Source organism: Eurypyga helias, unplaced genomic scaffold (genome assembly GCF_000690775.1).
Source record: "Eurypyga helias isolate BGI_N326 unplaced genomic scaffold, ASM69077v1 scaffold2499, whole genome shotgun sequence".
Lineage (NCBI taxonomy): Eukaryota > Metazoa > Chordata > Aves > Eurypygiformes > Eurypygidae > Eurypyga > Eurypyga helias.
The window spans coordinates 18,336-38,265 of NW_010272616.1; the positions used below are offsets into that span (position 1 = coordinate 18,336).

Here is a 19,930-nt window from a genome sequence, read left to right on the forward strand (position 1 = left end):
AAACCAGGAAAAGTTAGTTGTGACTTGGGCAGACTACACAAGTGCCAAAAATAGAACGTGCACTGCACTGCGTTAGTGCCACAATTTTTGGCAGGAATAGGGCAGTTTATCTGCGTTGGGAAGCAAAGACGAGCATTATGTCAGAGTGAAATTACTGAGGAATTTTTATTATTTGCAAGCTTGAATTTTGTCAGGACACGAATTCAGAACCTCAACCTCTGTCACTAAGGCCATGATGCCTCTTTTGATAACGAATACTCATTTTGGTTTCATATTTATTTCACGCTGGTCCTACAGAAGAGCATCAGCTCAGAGCTAGGACAGTCAGCTGCAGACTGATGGACATCACTGTCCTTTCTTCCCCAGGACCACGAGAGCCAGACGCAGTGTGAAAGGGGCAGAATGTGTAGCAACCACATACTTTAAGTCTACCCTATTTCATCACTGAGTCTCAGCTCTGTTCTGGAAGGACCACAGTGAGACACTAGTTTGGATTCCACTAGTCATTTGTCAAACTTGGCCTGGCTTATAAAGCTGTCAATAAAAGGCAGCAATTACAGCGGCTTTTTTTGTTGTTATGTGGATGCCAGGAAGTGCTTGAGTGCAGGAAAGTTGGATGGAAACCAGGAACCCAGAAAATAAAGGCTTTGGATGTCATTATGGAGGTCCTGAGAAATCAATTCACCCCGCAGTATCTTAGATTTTCACAGATGATTGTGGTTTAAAAGCCATGTTTGTTTTTATAGCGACGGCACTCAACCTTTACACTCAAAGAGCTGCTTTGTCACCAAGTAGAGCTGCAAAGACCACAACGATCCACTTGCGTGCCTGGGATTTGGTTTGATGTGGCCATGCTTTCCTGGAGAAATGGCAGCATGGTCAGGGTGCTGCCCAGCTCAAACTGAAGAGGACAACTGCCTGTGAGAAACACTGAAGGGAAGCGCTGGGCTGAATGCCGCTGCCGCACAGGGCCTGCGCTGATCACAAATCCCAGCGCGCTGTGCCATCTCAGCAGCGCCGGGGTATTTATTTCCAAGCTACAGAGGAGGCCTATCTATTGCTTTGGAAGCTTTTGACATCCTTTTAAGATGCGTGCTGCTGAATAAAACAAATCAAAGCAAATAAGGCAGAGAGGGAAAATCCTTTGCTCCTTCTCACTTACCGGTATCAACCAAGAAAACACCGTAGTTGTTATGCAGATCGGAGCTCTCTGGACAATTCTCTATGCCAGCCTTATAGACTTCCTCTGCTTCCTTAAACCGTTCCTTAGAAGAGAAGGAGAAGGGTGTCAGCGCCATTGGCTGCACACCTGCATTTTGTGAAATCCCTTGCTGCAAGGGGAGCTCGGGGTACCAGCCCACCCCACCTTCTAGGAGACCAAAATTTTACCCCACGGCATGGATGCCACGTAGCTGCCACCTGGTACCCCAGAGCAATTCAGACAGCTTTCCCCCATACAATCGGAGCTACCTGTGAAACAAAAATCACAGCTGGAAAAGGTGGCTCCTGCGCAATGCCAGCGAGCCCCAGCCAGGAAACACACAGCGCCAGGGGTTGTGTTGGTTCTGCTGAGAAATACCTGTCATCTGGGAGCTGATATATTTTAATTTATTTGTTTAACGAGCATCTCGCTGGCTAACATTTCCCCTCTGGAGCTCTGCTAAACAGCGGGGAAAATACAAGGAAGGAAAGCTTGGCGTGTGATGGCTAGGGGGCAGGGAGCCCGTGCAGGGGGACGAGGGAAGCTGGAGGAGGATGGGGGGCAAGGAGAGAGTGGGGAAAATCTGACAGATTCAGATTAAGACCAGGCATGGTCAATGCGTGAGACGTAGATCACTGGGATTGGCAGGACGTGCCACCACGCTGATTCCCAGGTGCACTGAGCCCTTACATTTTGCATAGATTGCTGGAAAATACAGATATTTTCTTTGGGATCATCCTGCCTATGGAAACAGTCCCACTGGCTGGGCTCTGTCTAGCTTCAGCTATGGGCAGCCCAGACCTGAAACAAAAATAAGGTGCCTCGTTTGGATCAAATAGCAACTTAATAAGGTTTCCATTCCCCTCCAGCCAGCCAGTGTATGCCCACTGCCTGCCTGCTTGCTAGCACGGGTTATCGCCGTCTTCCTCTCCCCCCAGCCTCAGAGCTTTGCTGTTGGGTATATCTATGGAAGGAGGCCATGAACAGCAGAGATATGCACGGTGCAGAGGGGTGTCAGGCAAGCCTCCAGCACCAAAGATGCTTTTTTGAATCCTTCCCCTCCCGTGGAGCGGCACAGCCCTACAGCGACAAACTCCAGAGCTGCCTGACGATGCTTCCAAGCGAAATCAGCCCTCCACATCTCTGTCGAGGAAGGCCTGGAGCCACCAAGGCAGACCTCCTGCTCAGGAGCCGAATACACACTGAAATAAGAGGTCGGTCCCTTCCCAGCTATGGACTCCCCGCTCCTCAAGTCCTGCAAATCCCAGAGCCTCCGGGGCCTGCTCTGGATTTAAAGAGTGTACCTGACGGCAGCTTTTGCTCTGTGGCTGTTCAAATGTGTGCACTCCTTTCTCACCTCCTAATTCAGGACTGAAGAGCTGGAATTAATCACATTGGAAGAATACGACTTGATGAAAGCACACAGTTTGCCATGGTTAAGTGCTTTCACATTTACATGATAAAGGTCAGCCAGCAGAAAAGATAGTGTGTGATAAAACACAGAAACACATTTTTTTAAAAGTGCTTAAGTTTGGACATTTTGGATGTATTTATGTGAATTTAACGTCATTATCTTGTGGGGTCAGGAAAAGTGTAGCAATCGTCAGAATTGACTACAATGAAAAGCAATTTTTTAAGCTAGCATCTGTGTCACTCGACATAAACAAGCGTATTTTCAAAGATTTCTGTATTAATTTCTTTTTCTCTGATTTTAATTTTCAGCCAAGGAATGTGGCTTTGTGTGCACGTATGTCAGTTCTCCTCATTTTATTCACTGACCATAAACCTGATCTTTAAAGCATGAAAGGTCTGTATGAAACCAAATTAGCAGTGCCCCATGTCAAAACCTTCACACTCACCAATATCGAGTGCTTTTAGCATTTTTATCATGGTTGCATTGCTTTTTTGGCACCTAACACCCTGACCCCGCGTGCCTCGGGCTCAGCACAGTCTGGGATGATTTCTCTGACAAAGTGTTTGCATTAAGCACAGTCAGAAATTGGGAAGGGTGGACTCATCTTTCTGTGCCTGAGCTTTCTCCCTCACAGCCTCTCTTCTTCTTGGAAGAAATGGTGTAATTTCATCAAGGCTTGATTCTCATTAACACTTAATAGTGCCACACCCAAACCTTCATGAAATATTCATCAACCTCACAAAATTCAGCAGATTGGCTTAAAAAATATGTGAGATTTTCATATTAAAAAAACTATGCATGGAAGAATCTCTCAGTTGAACACCAGGGTTTTTAAGTCTGGGGTTTTTTTATGGCTCCGTTTTTCAGTCTGGTTATGCCCGAGAAGACTCTACTCTGCAGAGGAGTGACTTAAGTTTCTTCTTCTTAATGTAGGGTGATATGACTACACACACACAAAAGTCACTTAAATCCAGAAGCTAGAGATGAGATGGCTGATGGAATTGCAAGAGCTGGGAAGAAGATGCTGTTCAAGGGTCTCAGAATAAATACTGAGCATTACAGGAGTGTTGTGCAAACGGCGAACAAAAATGTTTGATTTCTGATATTATCACAACTGCAGTAATCACAGAAAACAAGGAAAACAACAGAACATTGTGAACGAGTTACGGTACCAAGCAGAAAGAGCAGTAAGAAGGGCAAGCATTTATAAAAGGCACAAACAAGCCAAATTCTTTTATACAATGTGGTGGTGGTTTTTTCCACATCAGCTCTGTAGAGAAAAGGGCAGATACACCGAGTTACAGGCTAATTCCCTGGAACATGAGATATTCCTCTTAGGAGCATTTTTACAGCTGTAGGAAGAAAGGACCCATAAACACTATTTTGGATTCATCACTTTTGAGACAAGGGAACACTCTGCGTGGGACTGACCAAGGCAATCTCAGCACTATTTCACTGAGTGGCATCCCCCTGTTTTCCCCCTTCTTAGCCTTACTGCAAAGCTGGAGGAGCCATGGAGGACCATGGGCATGGTCACCTCATGTGAGATATTTTAATGTGCCATTTTGGCACTTCAGCCCCTTTCTATCACATCCCCGTGAGAAGGAACCAGTTTGTCTTGCCCACCCCAAAGCTCCGCAGCAATGCTGTCAATGCAGCCTGCTGCGCGCCGCGTGGCATCACAAACACCCCTACAGCTGTGAGACAGACTCGGGGCCACAAACAGACAGAAAAACAGGTTTGCAACTTTTTAGCCATTTTGGAAACTATTCCTTGGACAAAGAGGTAAACCCCAAGCCGAAAAACATGGTCCTGTTATCATCCTTTGGGCTGAAGATGCCAAAACTTTTGCCCATACCCCTCCAGTGTCAGGGTGTGATTCTGCAGCCCTCAGCCACGGGCAGCAGCACGCCTTTGCAGGACAGCCACTAGTCACTAGGATGGGTGTGCGAGGCAGGGGCTGCACAATCAGGTAGTCATCTGCTGCGGCTGAATGTTAGAAGGTGTTTAAAGACTGCAGGAAATCGCTATTTTCCGAGGAAATTGTACTAACTGGTTTTTTTCCCTACCACTTTACTCAAGCCACAAGAGGATGAACAATCTATACATAGAGTAGATGCATTATTGCTGGACTTACTAATGGCATTTGCTTTGGGCAGAAGGCCTCAGGACTCTATAATGGTTTTATTGCTCTGTTGACCTTACAGTCGATGGTTATAATTAATAATTTCAATTAATATTAAATCCAGGCATTACTGCAGAGGACTCATTTCCTATACTTGCAGAAGAGTCTTCATTGATGGGCTTATTGAAAACACAGTTCCTATTCAACAAGGCTCTTCTTTTCAATTCATACACTTTATTTCTTGGTCCCCACAGATAATATTGATAATATTGAAATATTTGAAAGTCACTGAAAAGGGAAGATAAAATAGCACATCTTTCTGTAATCCACATACATCATAGGTGAGTTTTGCAGGGTGCCTACATCATTAAAGAAGCCTAAACCAGAACAAGACCTCTGCTTATAGCATTGCTGAAATTTATCCACTTCCCTTACGGAGAGAAGATTTCACTAACCAAATTAATGGAAAAGAGTGAAAGATGATACTCTTTTGCTTTGTCTGTATTTGCATCTGGCAACCTTTTAAGAAAGCTTTAGCACCCCGTGCTGTGGAACAGTTAGATCTGAAACTCGGGGAAGAAAAAAAAATTAGTTTTCAAAAGGTTTGCGGAGATGTGCTGGAGATGTGCAGTTGTGGGGATCTTGTCACCCACCCCTGTAGCCCCAGACTTGGGGCCATTGGTTGCGGCTGCAGTCTCTGGGAGCAATGCCTGAAGCGCAGCATCCCTCAGTGTGGTCTCGACATGGGCACCCACGCTTCGTGGCTTCTTCTGAACTCAAGCATTTTGTTCCTCGATTTCCCTTTTCCTTAATGGGGACAATATTTCACTCCACAGGGACCTTCTAGAAATAAATTACCTAACTAGAGTAGGGGGAGCCTGGAGTAATGAGCAGGGGGAACAAGCCCGAGAGGAAATTTGCAATCCTGCCTCCAGAGCACAGCCTGGGCCATGAGCAGTCAATAATGCCTGGGGGCACATATTGAACAATGAGGTTAAATAAAATATTGAACAGCTGCTCATTAAGAGCAACATAAAGCTAGAGAGCCTTCCACCCCCTATACGTGATCATCCACCACAGCAATTAAGAGCCGTATCCTGATGTGTGCAGGCGAGGGGCAGAATTCAGGCTGCAGAGGCCACCTGGTTTCTGATATTTCCTAGTTTGGGAGTGATTTATAACAAAATCTCAAGGTTATCTACGTAGGCATGTGTGTCTGAGGCACTCGCCTATTCTGCTGCCACAACATTCAAGGTGCGATGGATTAAGACTTCGCCATAGACCTTTGGAGCTGCAGAGAGGTTATTTACTCACAGCTTCAACAGTGATTTGATTCAGAGCCACATCATGTGGGTGTAATTACTCACTGCAAGTGAGTTGCCTCCTATCCCAAAAAAGTCATCTCTAAAGCAGGCCGAGAGCTCTCTGCAGACAGCCGCAGACCCACGCCCGCCACGGCACGCGTGTTCCCGAGGGTGCTCCCGAGCGCTGTGATGCGCGGGAGGTGTCGTGGCTGCCGCAGCAGAGCACGCAGCAGGGCATCCACACGTGAAGAAGGCTCGAGAGCTCAAGCCATGCCCCTTACCTGTTCGGCTAGCAGTGAGGCCAGGCTTGAGTAAGCATCTGCGAACTCTGGGCCGTACTTAATGGAGTCCCACAGTAAGATTACAGCTTCTTCCTTCTTCCCTTGGGACCTGCAGTCAGGGGAGGAGGGAGAAAAAGAAAGAAAAGTTCCTGTAAGTGCATGTTTAGGTCATCTCACTGATTTAACTATTTAAAGAGATGCGAAAGTTCCCGGCTTGACCTTTTCAATGAAGACTAAGCGATTCACTCGCTCCTCCTCACCAGCATCTCCTCAGCCCATTGCTGTTTCCATATGTTGATCTCAGGAGTTGGGAGGACACAGGCTTTAATGAATCTGTTTGGTCTGCTATTTTGGCAACTGTCACACTGAGCATTATGCAATGATCCCAGTGAAGACAAAACACCCTAAAAATAGTGCATTCCTCAACCTCACTGAAGAGCAAAAAGTATTTTATTTTGACTATCAGGCAATCGATACAGGCCATATCTCTGTCTGTTGAGTCATAACCACTCGATTTTGTGAATTTCTCCAGTCCTACTGCACATCTCTCAGTATTTCTCTTTATGGCAAATACATCAAATTTTCCCCCATTCATCCCATCAGGAGTTAAAGACACATGAAGGACAAGTCAGCAAAAGTGTCCCCAGGCATGAAGTACTACACAAGACCCTCCCAGCATGTCTCTGGGAAGTCACATGCCCCAAGGAAAGGGATGCAAACAGAGGGTTTGCAGTCAGCTTTTGGAGGTCAGGCCCCAGTGGTGTCATCTAGGCACCAAGTGACCTGGGAACAGGACATTTGCCAGCAACCTTAGCATTGGTAGGCTGGAGACACCAAAACAAATGCATTTCCTAAAAACCATAAAAAGTTGAGTCTTTGCGAGTTCCTAGACAAGTGCTGTTATATATCCACTTATGACAGTTAAATTAATACTTTGAAATTAAAATATTGCTAAGTTAAATCTGTCTGGGTTGTGTAAGTAATTCCTTAGCAAGCTGATCATTAGGCTAGAGGAGTCTGTTCTTCACTTCCTAAGGATTATGAAGTGAATGGCTATGCTGATGAGCTATTTTTTTTTTTTCCCAGCACTGTTCTGCATTTATTGTCACGGAAAATGTAAAAGGTTTCCCGAACAAAAATCTGAGGATGTTTATTTATTTCAGCTACAATTTCTCCAGTATTGCTCTGTGTTTCTTTCCTTGGAAAAATGAGGAGGTTTCCTGAAAAAACATCTAAGGATGTTTAGCTGGACTGGATCAACATTTTCCTTGTGTTGGGTGTACAAACAATATGAATAGCAGGGCTTACAAAAAGAAACAAAGGGCTCTGGGACACAGAAAATATGTGAACACCTTGCCGCTTTGGCTTTTGATTTCATCTGAGTGACATGGTCAAGTAACCAGATCTTGTTTATAAGGTGCAAATTTCAGCTGATAATATATGTGGCTTTGCAGATTTTTTCCCCTTTCTAGTTGTGTAACTAGAAGAATATTTTGCCTGTGCATTAAGCTAAGTAAAACCAGTTGTGCTAGTCTTTTTCTTCTTCCAGTGGTGTTCCATATAAATTACACGAATGAAGCAAAACCAAATAAAGAACCACTTTTCTCCTACACTAATTAAAGACTAGCTAGCTTGTCAATTTAAGAAACTTTTGGATCCCTTGGCTGGAGTTTCATGACACGTTTTTTGAAATCAAAACCAGATGACTGCTTTATAAAGGTATTGATGTTTAGCAAAAAAATGGAGGAAATGCCAGCTACAGAAATAAAAGGATTAAGTGATCCACTCAGCAGCAGTAAAAGTTCCCATTAACCACAAGCATGCACTCTGTACATGGAGCAGCCCTCTTAATTACTGCTTTTTTTCAAAAAGGCCTTTTTTGTTTTTGTTTGATCCAAGAACAATGTTTGTCTCCTGAAAGTGGGGGTAGAGAGGAAAAGATTATGGCATCTTTTTATGTGACAGACTGAATTACGTAAAAAAAAAGCAGATCCAGTAGGTTTCTCAGAGCGCTCTGTCCTGCAAGATACCAAGAGCTTTGGCCAAGCACTTAAACGCGTACTTAACTTTTATGTATGCAAGTTGAAAATTAATTACTGGCTGAAGTGCTTTCCTGGCTCAAGGCCAACACTTTGCAGGATCGAGGCCGTCACTTATATAAATCTCTTGCAATTTGGGTGAGCACAGAGCATTGGAAGAACAGTCCGACACACTAATTTACCAGAAACTGGGGATCTGGAACAGGAAGAGCTAGGTAATGTATACCTTCACTATGACAGAGAGAGGAACAAATTCAACTGACATGAGGAGTCTATGATTACTTAATCCAATTTTTCCCCAAATTACCTTGCCTGACAATGCCCTCTCCTGACTCCCTCTTCCACTCAAGCTCCCAGCGTCCCCTCTACAATAAGTATGCTCAGGTCGAGAGCGAGGAACAGATCTTTTCAGTGGGACTGCCTCTTCCGTATTTTTCTAACTGCCCTGCACTGGGAGAAGCAAGAGCTTAAACTATGCCGCCAAAGCCTGGTGATGCACAGGGCTGTGTGTGGGCTGTTAGCGCTGGAACAAATTTCATCTGCAACAGAAAGGGTAACCTAGGAATTACAGGACACTTAAACTTTCAAGATTTCTTTTATTTTGAGGTTAGTTTGACCGCATTAAAGCCAGAAACACAGAACTCAGGAAGAGCTCCACAAGTGTTCTGAACATCTCATCTCGGTTTTACACCACAATCCAAGGGGAGCTTGAGGTGTCTAACTCTGCCTATCTGAAAGGACGCCTCCAAGTCTGACTCCATGGGTTAAAACTGATATTCAGATGCACTCCTCTGCCATTCAGCTATACCATGTCGATGACACCACGCTGGGGGAGCAGGCAGTACACTCGCTGCAAGGCAGGGCTGCTTTTCAGAGGGACCAGGTCTGATGGGAATCTCGTGGAGTTCAACACAAGCCAACACAAGTCTTGCGCCCGGAGCGGGATAACCCTGTGCAAAAGCACAAGTTGGGGAATAAGTGTCAGTAAAGCTGTTCTGCAGAAAAGGCCCTGGGGGTCCTGGTGGGCAAGCTGTAGGTGGGCCAGCAATGTGCTCGGGCATGTGGCAAAGATGACCAACAGTGGGTCGAGGGAAGTGATCCTTCCCGTTTATATGACACTTGTAAGACCACATCTAGGGCAATGTCTGTCCAGAGCTGGGTTGCATGAGACACTGGGGTATCTCTGTCCTTGAAGGTGTTCAAGATCCAGCTGGACACAGCCCTGAGCAACCTGATCCAACTAGACTTGCTTTGAGCAGCAGGCTTGGCCAAATGACCTCCTGAGGTCCAAACTAAGTTATTTCATTAATCTGCTATAAATTTGACACCGCCAGAGGTGGCATTTTTTTATGAACAGGCTACAGTGTGTATGTGCTGCTGACCTATAACTACAGCACTTCATGCAACACAGAGTATCCTAACCAGAGACCATTGAGAAAGCCTGATGCAGTATCACTGAACATTATCACCCAATTTGCTTCTTTGAATGGAAGGGAGGAAAGTTTCACTCTCTGAAAGACCTTAAATCTCAATACACGTAATATCTCTGATGTTTTCAGCATCTTCAGACAGTTACACAAGCCTGTATCAGCACGATCACAGACATACATATCCAGAAGGCTGCACAGTCGTCCTTTCCCTGAATAGATTGATTTGCTAAACTTGGACTAAATCACGGCAATAAACACACGGGACGCCTTGTGTGTTACTCTACGTTCAGATGAGAATCAGTCCTTTGAATAAACTCAAGATTTCGGGGGACATTGTTTCTAGGCTTTTTACTTTCCCCTTGACAATGCAGCCATAACACTCTCAAAGCAAGTAAGCGTTACAAGGCTGTTCTTCATAAGAAACAGTGTACTGAATATTGGACTGCTTTAGGTATGGGTAGATACAGTACCGTAAATAAGTTCTCTTCCCTTCTTCCTGAAACAGAAAGCCAAGATAAATACTTACTTCAAATGCTCATAATATTTAGAACCATAGATTGATTTGGGTGGGAAGGGACCTTAAAGATCATCCAGTTCCAACCCCCCTGCCATGGGCAGGGACATCTTCCACTAGACCAGGTTGCTCAAAGCCTCGTCCAGCCTGGCCTTGAACACTTCCAGGGATGGGGCATCCACAGCTTCTCTGGGCAACCTGTTCCAGTGCCTCACCACCCTCTCCGGGAAGAACTTCTTCCTGATATCTAATCTAAACCTCCCCACTTTCAATTTAAACCCGTTACCCCTTGTCCTGTCACTACAGGCCCTTGTAAAAAGTCCCCCCCAGCTTCCTTGTAGCCCCCTTCAGGTACTGGAAGATTCTATAAGGTCTCCCCGGAGCCTTCTCTTCTCCAGGCTGAACAAGCCCAACTCTCTCAGCCTGCCCCCATGGCAGAGGTGCTCCAGCCCTCGGAGCATCTTCGTGGCCTCCTCTGGACTCACTCCAACAGGTCTATATCCTTCTTATGTCGTATCTTGTCTCATTACAGAATAACCCTGTGCTGGTTTTGGCTGGGATAGAGTTAATTTTCTTAATAGTACATAATCTGAGGCTGTGTTTTGAGTTTGTGCTGAAAAGAATGTTGATTACCCTGATGTTATAGTTGTTGCCAAGTAATGCTTACATTAAGCCAGTTTCTTGAGGACTTTTTCAGTTTCTCATACTGCACCTGTATTCCCAGCTTCTTGTAGGGAAGAAGAGGGGATACAGCCAGGACAGCTGACCCAAACTGACCAAAGGGCTATTTCATGCCATAATACATCATGCTCAGTGTATAAGTTGAGGGGAGTTGGCTGGGGGGAATCACTGCTCTGGGATGGGCAATTGTTGCATTGTGCATCACTTGGTTTTGTATATTCAGTAATATTATTATTATTATAATTATTATTTCCTCCCATTAAACTGTTTTTATCTCAACCCATGAGTTTTTGGGTTTATTCCTGATTCCCTTCCTCCATCCCACCCGGTGGGGAGGTGAGCGAGTAGCTCCATGGTGCTTAGTTGCTGTCTGGGGCTAAACCATGACAATCCCCCAGGCTATACATTTGTGAGGAAATCGAGTGATGTTTATCTCAGTTTTTCAAGCTGTATCTCAACAAAACTGAATTTATATAGAGAAGTTAAATATTTATATCATGGGAAACTTCAAAACAAAACACAGGAAAGCAGCACCGGGCTGCTCTGTGTCACTGATCACACAGCACGAAAGCGGAGAAAGAGATTTCTTACTTTCAGGTGGGCCATCATTTGAGTCTCTTTTAACTAGGAATCTGTTGGCATTGTTTAATTATCTACTCTCCAATATTTATATTAGGCAAGAAAATGATAACATACAACTTTATTTTAGGATAGATAAACAAAAGCAGAGGCTTATTCAGCCATTACCCTGCAAGGCTTCCTGAGAACATTCATCTTCTGGCACATAGCTGTCTTCATAATGTGCAAACAGAAAATGGAAACATCCTTTTTCATCTAGGACCCACAGAAAACCCCCCCTAAAACTTCTACCCTGTGGTCCTCAAAACAGATTTTCACTCAAGCTTAAATCACAAGCAATGGATGCTTAAACAGAGAGCTTATTTACAGGGAATAACAGGAGGCAGATTCCCACATGGGAATAGCAAACCCATCCTTCCAAAATCCTGGAGTTCCCTTTTCTCAGCACTCCAGAGGAGTTGGAAACTAATATCCGCCCTCAGATTTCCACACTATGAGCAGGGGTGGGTATAAGCAACTCAGCACAATTCAACTGGGAATTCTCCATGCCAGAGACGGCTTCCTTACATGTCCCAGTACAATTAGTGCTGTTACTGGACGTGCCTCAAGTGTTTGCAGTCTGGCTCCTCCTGATCTGCACCAGGCACTGAAGCCTCTGCAAAGAGGACCGAGAATGCTTCTATGTCTTGACCATTTATCCTCTCTCTGCCATTTGTTTAAAAACCAAAATGCTTTTCATAATGTCTCACAGCACAGCCAGAAAGTACTATCAGCCTGTAATATTCTGCACATTTTCACTTATTACCTAGATTATACTGGCATTTAGCATCTGCAGAATACTGGTTGACCTATATACATGCATATAAAAGTATGTATAAAATTATAAAATTATAAAAAAATAATATATAAAATTATTTTATATCCTTATAAAAGGATAATTTGGAGAACCAGGTAGAAAATTTAAATAAAGACAAAGTTGTAGGAAGGGGGAGCTTACAATCTCTTCCTCACTCCCATCTGGTCATCTCACAGGTCATCTCACAAGTCACCTCATGTGCCAGCATGGCTGGCAATCTCTGCTAAGTCAATGGATGATCCAGAAAATGTGCTGTCAAAGGGCTTAGCATCTTGAGGGAGACATTCATATAGGATCTGCCCACTCAGCATTTGCCTTACATATATGCTAATCCCTCCAGCATGAACTCTACCTTTTTTTTAGCAGTTTTTTAAAGCTGAACAGGGAGATGAGGACAACCAGTTTCCATTATAATTAATACTACTGGTGAGTCCAGATGCACCAGGTTGTTTTGGAAGCCTAAAGAAAGTTTAGAAAGTGGGAGCAACCGGGTATGGGAAAGGGCAGGTGGAAGCTGAGCACATTCTTTTAACGAGTTTAGCACAAGCATCGCACACCTTTAACATACCGCAATATATGATACCACAGAAGGATGCAGAATATCTTAACTATCACATTAGGAAAAACGTGACATATTGCAAACAAAACAAACAGCAGTTCTAAGAGATTTTCCCACATGTCTCCTCTGTGCTTTGCTAGGGCAACAAATCCAGTTTCTACCCATCTGCTGGGTCATAAGAGCCTATGAACAGGGCAGATTTAAATGTTATCAACATGGGATGTCCTGGTGCTGCTTCTGGCTTATGTCCTTTTGTATTAAAATTTTATATTTTTTTTTTTTAAATCACAGAGAGTAATAACTAAGGCAAACATGATGGATTAAAAGGACAAAATGTATTTTTAAACATCATTGCCACCTAAGATTAATTTCAATCAACCAAATCTGATGAATAATATAAAGACCTTCCATTTCTCTTGTAGTAAGGCTGTCTTTACCATTTTCCTTTCTTGTGAATATTTCCAGTAAAGCACATGCCTACATTCTATTTAAGAATTACTCATCTGCTATATTTTAACCCCAGACCGTCAGGTTTACTTGTAATATTATTCTGATAACGTCTCCAGTACAGAATGGGCCAGGCAGAACTTCAGCAATTCACTTAATACCCTTCATATAAACGCACATTCAGAGTAACATTTCAGAACCAGAAAGATGCCACTTTAAAACCAGTCCAACACTAAAGCTCAATCTGCTCTAAAAGATTTACCAGAGACCTATTATCAGCAAAATAGGTGCAGTTTATATCAGCAAAAATGTACTTTTACTGCTGCAGTTTATGCCGTTCTGTCAGCAAATAACACCCTATCCTCACAAAAACAGGATTGGGGTTTTTTTGCTGGTGCAAAAGAGTAATGTAGGAATATAGATATTTCACTTTTAGATCCAAGTTCAGTCTTTAGATATGCTTAGTCAAATTAATTTGCATGATTATGATCGTCTGCTATTCTTCTTGCTGAAGGCTGACGCTCTAAATGACTGAAATTATGAGCTGATTAACTTGCTTTCCTGCTCAGCAGAGTAACTGTATAGGATGTAAACCAGCTTTCCCCTGAAATCCAGACGCACCCCCTCTGCAATGGGATGAACCTTCTGCTGCCCTGAGCATCTCAGAGCTAGGTGCTTCTGCCTAAACTACGCATCGACCTTCCACACAGATAATAAGGAGAAGTGGGAATCTGCAGAGAGGGATTTGTTTGATCTGTCTTATTTATCAGATCTGCATCAGATGCTTGTCTTGGAAAAAGAGGGCTTGCTCCAGTGGAAGGACTTATACCTCTCCACTGAGATGGGAGTCTCAGGAGACTAGCTGGGTTTAGGCACCTCATTTTTTGATGCCCGATTTGGAACAAGTGAATTCCCTCCAGCTGAAACACAATTGTAAACGGTAACTGAAGTCACGTGGCAGACAGCATAAGGATTTCCAAACTAAGCCTCACCTTTGTGCAGGCACTCTTGGCCGGCAATAAGAAATAATGCCATTCCTTCACCAGCTGGCAGAAAAAACTACTTTGGTGATGTGTGTAGAAAGAATGTGATTACCCTTGGTGCCAATTCTGCATTCAACTTACTTGAGCAGGTTGCCAAGATTGAAGAGCGCTCGATTGTGCTGAGGGTTTAACTGAAGGGCACGTCTGTAGTAGTCTTTTGCCTCCACCACATCTTTGGTCAACGTCCCCAAGTTGTTGAGAGCACTTGCATGACGAGGGTACAGTCTAGGAGAAACAAAAGAGCAACTTACACTCATTAATTGTCAAATAAAGCTGAAGTCACTAATGCTGCCACCACTGCTGACTGACACTCAGTAAAGCAAAGGATGTCAGCTAGGAAACACTGTTTTCCCTCCACTTGCCGCACGTCCTGGTGGGATCCTGAGAAACCTTTTCAACTCCCAAAGAGACTGTAAATTGGATCTTCTCCTACAGTTCCTGTATGTCTCCAGGGCAAAAGGGAACACTGAACAGCTTTGAAAGCCTATTTTACCCTCCAAGCAAAAGGCAAAGTGAGTAAAGCAGCTTGAACATCTTTATTCAAAATGTTTTTCAAACAAGCAAGAATTGCTTTGTCAAAAATATGTTTCCAATGGAAATATGTTTTGACATATACAGAAAGCAATACAACACTGTTTAAATTGATCTGACTTGGTTGGTTGTTTTTTCCTTTTTTTTTTTTTAAACTAGTTTTCCACAATAAAAGTGATAAAAGTACAAAAGGAAACTTGAAATCAGCAATTGAACAATGACTTCAGGACCAAGAAAAATTATGAAAAAATCTGGAAACAGACTGCTTAACAGTATGAATTCCCTAAGCTTCTAGTTGTATTTTTTTATCACTTGGTCCGGTTCTTCTCTTAACTGATGTATTGATCTTTACATCTACCTGATAACACTACAGATTGGGCCCAGTGCATCTCTGTCAAAATTCTCCATGATTTAAGCAGCACATCGAGGTCTATTCAGCTGCTCAAACTCTCAGCGTTGTGCTCCTACATTAATATTTTGGTCTGCAGGTCTTTCACCATTAAACCCCAGAGGTGAAAGTGATCCAAGGCAAGATTTAGCACCCAGGACCCTGTGTGTCATGGATGGGTGAAAACTGAGGTTCATCATGATAAAGACCTCAACCTGTGACAGTAGCCCACAGAGGTCCCAGGAGACCAGCTGTGTGAGTTTGTTTGATGCCTCGGTATGAAACGGTGCACAGGTGCTTGCCCTGTGAGTGTTGCCCACTCAACTCCTCCAGATGATCCTTTAATTCCTGACAGGGAGGAAGCAGGTTAAGATGGTCAAGATTTCTGTTTGAGAAGATCTAGTTGCAAATTCTACTGCCACTATGGATTTCGTATTTCAGACCCGGACAAGTCATCTGACATTTCTTTGCCTGAGGTCCCTGTTCAGAGGAAAGGGATGTGGATAATGACATTAAAAGTAGTTGGCTGTGACAGCCCAGGGTGCAGCATGAAGAGGGGCATTTAAAGGAAGAAGGGATTAAGACGCTATAATACAGTCTGACTCTAAAGTTTGCAACTGTTTTTAATCTAAGACTTTCCATGGTGGTTTTTTTCTTTGCCTGGAATTTTCATTATGTCCGTTCAACCCTGGGATTTTCTATGCTTAAGTACCATGAATAATTTAGCATTTTATACATTTCTGCAACATTAGTATCAGTCACATTTTCACTACACCACACATAAATGATTCTGGCAGGGTCTTAATTTGGGGGTGGAAGCTGGGAACACAAGAGGGAACTCCAGGAAAAGTGGACATGGACCGGTAATAAACCCAGGATGATTCCTACAACTAAGTAAGAGAAGAGCCCCAAAATATTTTTTTCCACCCAGCACCAAGCCTAGCAGACAATGATTGCAAAGCCACATAGTTGAGGAGAGAGCATTCAAGGGTGCAGCCACATACGGGTTTTTAAAATTTCATCTATTATACTGACAAAAGGTAAAAGGCCACCAGTCATAGTAACTAACGACTGCAGATTCTGTCAACATCCTTCACGTACAGATAAGTATCTCAGAGGTAACCACTTCTCCTGCTGCAAGTTCTCAGGTGCAGGTTACGTGTCTCAAGTGTCTGCAAGGCCTCGTGTCCATTCACCCACGCTACCTGCACTCCTGGCTCAACGGATCTTTGAAGAGTTCCATAACTGATCTTGTCACAGAGGAGCAAAGAGTAGGAAATCCAAGGCTGGACTGCAGTTGGCACAGGGACAGCACCACTTTCCATCACTGAAGCTACCCAGCGAGCCTGCGCGTTTCAGGATGTGAGAGGCTGCCTGCGCTTGGAGAAGCATCAGCGAAGGACAAGACGGTGATGAAGGTGCAGTGCTGAGTCTGGACCCTGGCCCTAAAATCCACTGGTCATCAAGACAAAGCCTTTCCAGCTGAAGCTGGCTGGGAGAAATGCAAGGCAGCAAAGGAAAGGACCAAGCTTGCCTGCTCTTCAGCACTCGGGATGAAGCTCTGTGTGGTACCTTGACCAGGATCTTGAGCAAAGAACGTCCTATCTACCTTAGGGCAAATGACTGAGGGCTTAGCCTTGTTTCCCATTTCTTCCATTGGATTCTGCCATTGGTTTGGACCAAAAAAAGGTTTGGGGGTTATACTTTTGAGGCTTTTTTTCCAGTTGGCTATGATAAAAGCCGTGCACTACTTCTGTCAGTACTCACACATAAAACCAGCTCTAATACCTGACATGAAGTCGCTTGAGTTATGAGTGGGCAAAAGTATTTCAGACAATTCTTGGGAAAGCCAGAAACAGATTAACATTTTACAGCCCTAAGCCTGATAGTTTTGCTCTCAAATTTTCAGAAATTAATTCTGTTCTTGGCCTCTAGTATTCCCATGACATTTTAGGCCCAGGAGATTTGCATGCACCAATTTGGAGAGGACTGAAAACTCAAGATTAAAAAAAAAGAGAACTGATTTCACCTTTAAATTGCACAGTTCTGACCAACAGCTCCATAAATACACTTCTGAGCTCAGCACTAAAACCTCTCGACAGCAAATCACAGGATGCAAGCACATCTCCCATGTATTCTGGGCTCTATTTCTTGTGTTTTACATTTATTCACTACATCTCATTGCCTTTTGCAGAAAAATAGAAGTGAAAAAACAACCTCAGCTAGCACAAATTGTCAGCTTAAACCCGCTTAGCATCTGGCCTGAAACATTTCCAACATTTTCAGTTTTACATATCTGAACAAACATGAGAAAAATCTGAGCACAGTGAGATAAAGCAGTGGTGCTGTGCTTTGCTGTAAGAGTTGAGTTCTTTCTGCTTGTATTCGGAACTTGACTTTATTAGAGCAGTTGAGCAAGATGCCACACAACTGAGTTCAGCAGAGAGCATAACCAAGCCCTAAGAGAGCATCAGTCCTAGTAAGGTAACCAGAGCCAGAGCCTAAGTCCATGACCATCCACGCTATTGTAACAGTTTCCCAGAAGACAGCTTGGGCTCAGCCTCTGTCTCTCAGAGGATACAAAAACCTACTGAGTATTTGCAGAACAATTTATGGCAGTTGGCTTCATGGCTACAAAGTGGAGACCAGACCCTTCTTTATTTATTAACATGGATGTTGACTAAAGGACTAATGGCCTTATTCAAACGCACCTCTGTTCATGCACACTCACTGATGTTAACGACATCTTCCTGAGGATAAAAACAGCAGAACAAAGTCTTGTGGCTGGATTTACAGAACAGCAGAAAACTTGACCACAGGTGACTAACAACGGCAATATTTACTCAAGAACCCTGCAAAACTTGCAGATGCACCAGGTGCAAACTTATTTGCTGTATGTGATCTATCGTTTTAATGAATGGAGGCTCATGTACTTTCCCCCCACATCCCCCATTTTTACATTATTGTGAGGTTTGTGCCTGTTTTCAAGACTTTTGGAATGGGACCCAATGATTCCTGATGTCCACTTTGCTTATTAGGCTCTGATGCAAAGCCTATCTCTTCCCCACATGTACTTATTTCTTGGAAGGGTCAGAAACATTACTGGGACGAGGCGATCTCCAGTTAACCTGGAGTTTCTTCATGCCACAATAATAACACTCAGAAGCCAGACCTTGTTTTACAAATTGTCAGGGACACTCCAAGACACAAAGAATCAGTTGTTGGAACATATACACCTTGTTTTGAAACTTCTCTTAAGAAACAAAGCTTTCTGTGTGGACACACACAAACCTGTATTTTCCTTGCCACCACCATTGATAATGGTAACAGTCTGCAGGCAATATCTTTCTTGCTATGCATCTGATTAGGTAGAAATTCCACTAGGCTTCACCTAATCAAATGCAAGTGCTGCATTATTTATGAAAGAAAGCTGAATTTCATTAAACAACTTCCACAAAAAGCAGTTCATGTAAAGAAAAAATCGATTTCTCGTTTCTTTTAGAAATCAGAATAATTTTCTTTTAAACCCCACATTCACAGGTAATTATAATAGAAGCCTTGAAACTGCAAAATTACTTTTAAAAAAAGAAACCAACCCACAAAAGTATATTTTAAATCAGACTGGGATTTAATTTCTAAAGAGAAGACAAGCGGGATGTTTCCTTGTTGCAGAATGAATAATTCAAATGATTCCTCCAGTGCTATGTATGCAATTGTCAGAATAAATTTAAGCAGCTTTCTCTTTAACTATTACAGGTATACACTGCACAAAAACTCCTGTTAGTAATTGTCCCCCCTTCTTTTAGGCTAGCAAAATTCCTCCTAATGTCAATGAACAAAAGCCTTACTGACATGCACAGTCAAGAGATTTCCAGTTTCACAAGAAGATACTAGCCATAAAACATACACAGTCATCAAAACACTGATGACCATTCATCTTGCTTTTGAATTTGAAGTTGTTATTATCAGAAATGTTAAAGGGGAAAAAAAAAAAGAAAGAATTTGTTTGGCAACACATCTGAACTACAAGACAAATCCAGAAAAAAAGGAGAAAGGGAGGGAATTTGTTGTCATGGCTACAACCTATAATCCGCCAAGAATTTTAATTCTTTTAATTCAGACTGAAGGAGACCACTTAACCAACTGGCAAGCTCTGCTCACGGTCCTGCTTTTAAACAGCCCTTGGTCTGGTGCCAGAGGTATTCAGGGGGCAAAAGGCATTAGCGTGACAACTCCCCACATGCTCTGAAGAGTGTTGTGGGGGTTCTGCACAGCCACCACCATGCAGGGACAGAGAGTAAAAGGGGATGGGGCCAGGCTAACATGCAATTAGCCTGGGAAACCACCATGAACAGCAAGGAAAGGGCTGCAACACCGGCTATCAGGGGTCCGAGAAGCCCCCTGCAGCCACCTGATAAAGGGGGTTATTGACAGCAGCCCAGAACTACCTCCATGAGCCAGGACAGCCAAGAGGTGTCATGCACTGGAGTGACTCCCACTGATACCCCAAGCTGCATGCTCAGCACCTTGCCACCCTC

General features: G+C 43.5%; 1 protein-coding gene across 1 annotated transcript in view; it reads right to left on the reverse strand.

Moving 5' to 3' along the window:
- TMTC1 (transmembrane and tetratricopeptide repeat containing 1) overlaps positions 1 to 19,930 on the reverse strand; it is a 127,767-nt gene that overhangs the window by 6,132 nt on the left and 101,705 nt on the right. Inside the window, exons 11-13 of the mRNA XM_010159175.1 lie at positions 14,555 to 14,698; positions 6,326 to 6,434; positions 1,163 to 1,265 (exon numbers count right to left, since the gene is read on the reverse strand). Coding sequence (XP_010157477.1) covers positions 1,163 to 1,265; positions 6,326 to 6,434; positions 14,555 to 14,698 — 356 coding nt within the window. The remainder of the gene's footprint in view (positions 1 to 1,162; positions 1,266 to 6,325; positions 6,435 to 14,554; positions 14,699 to 19,930) is intronic.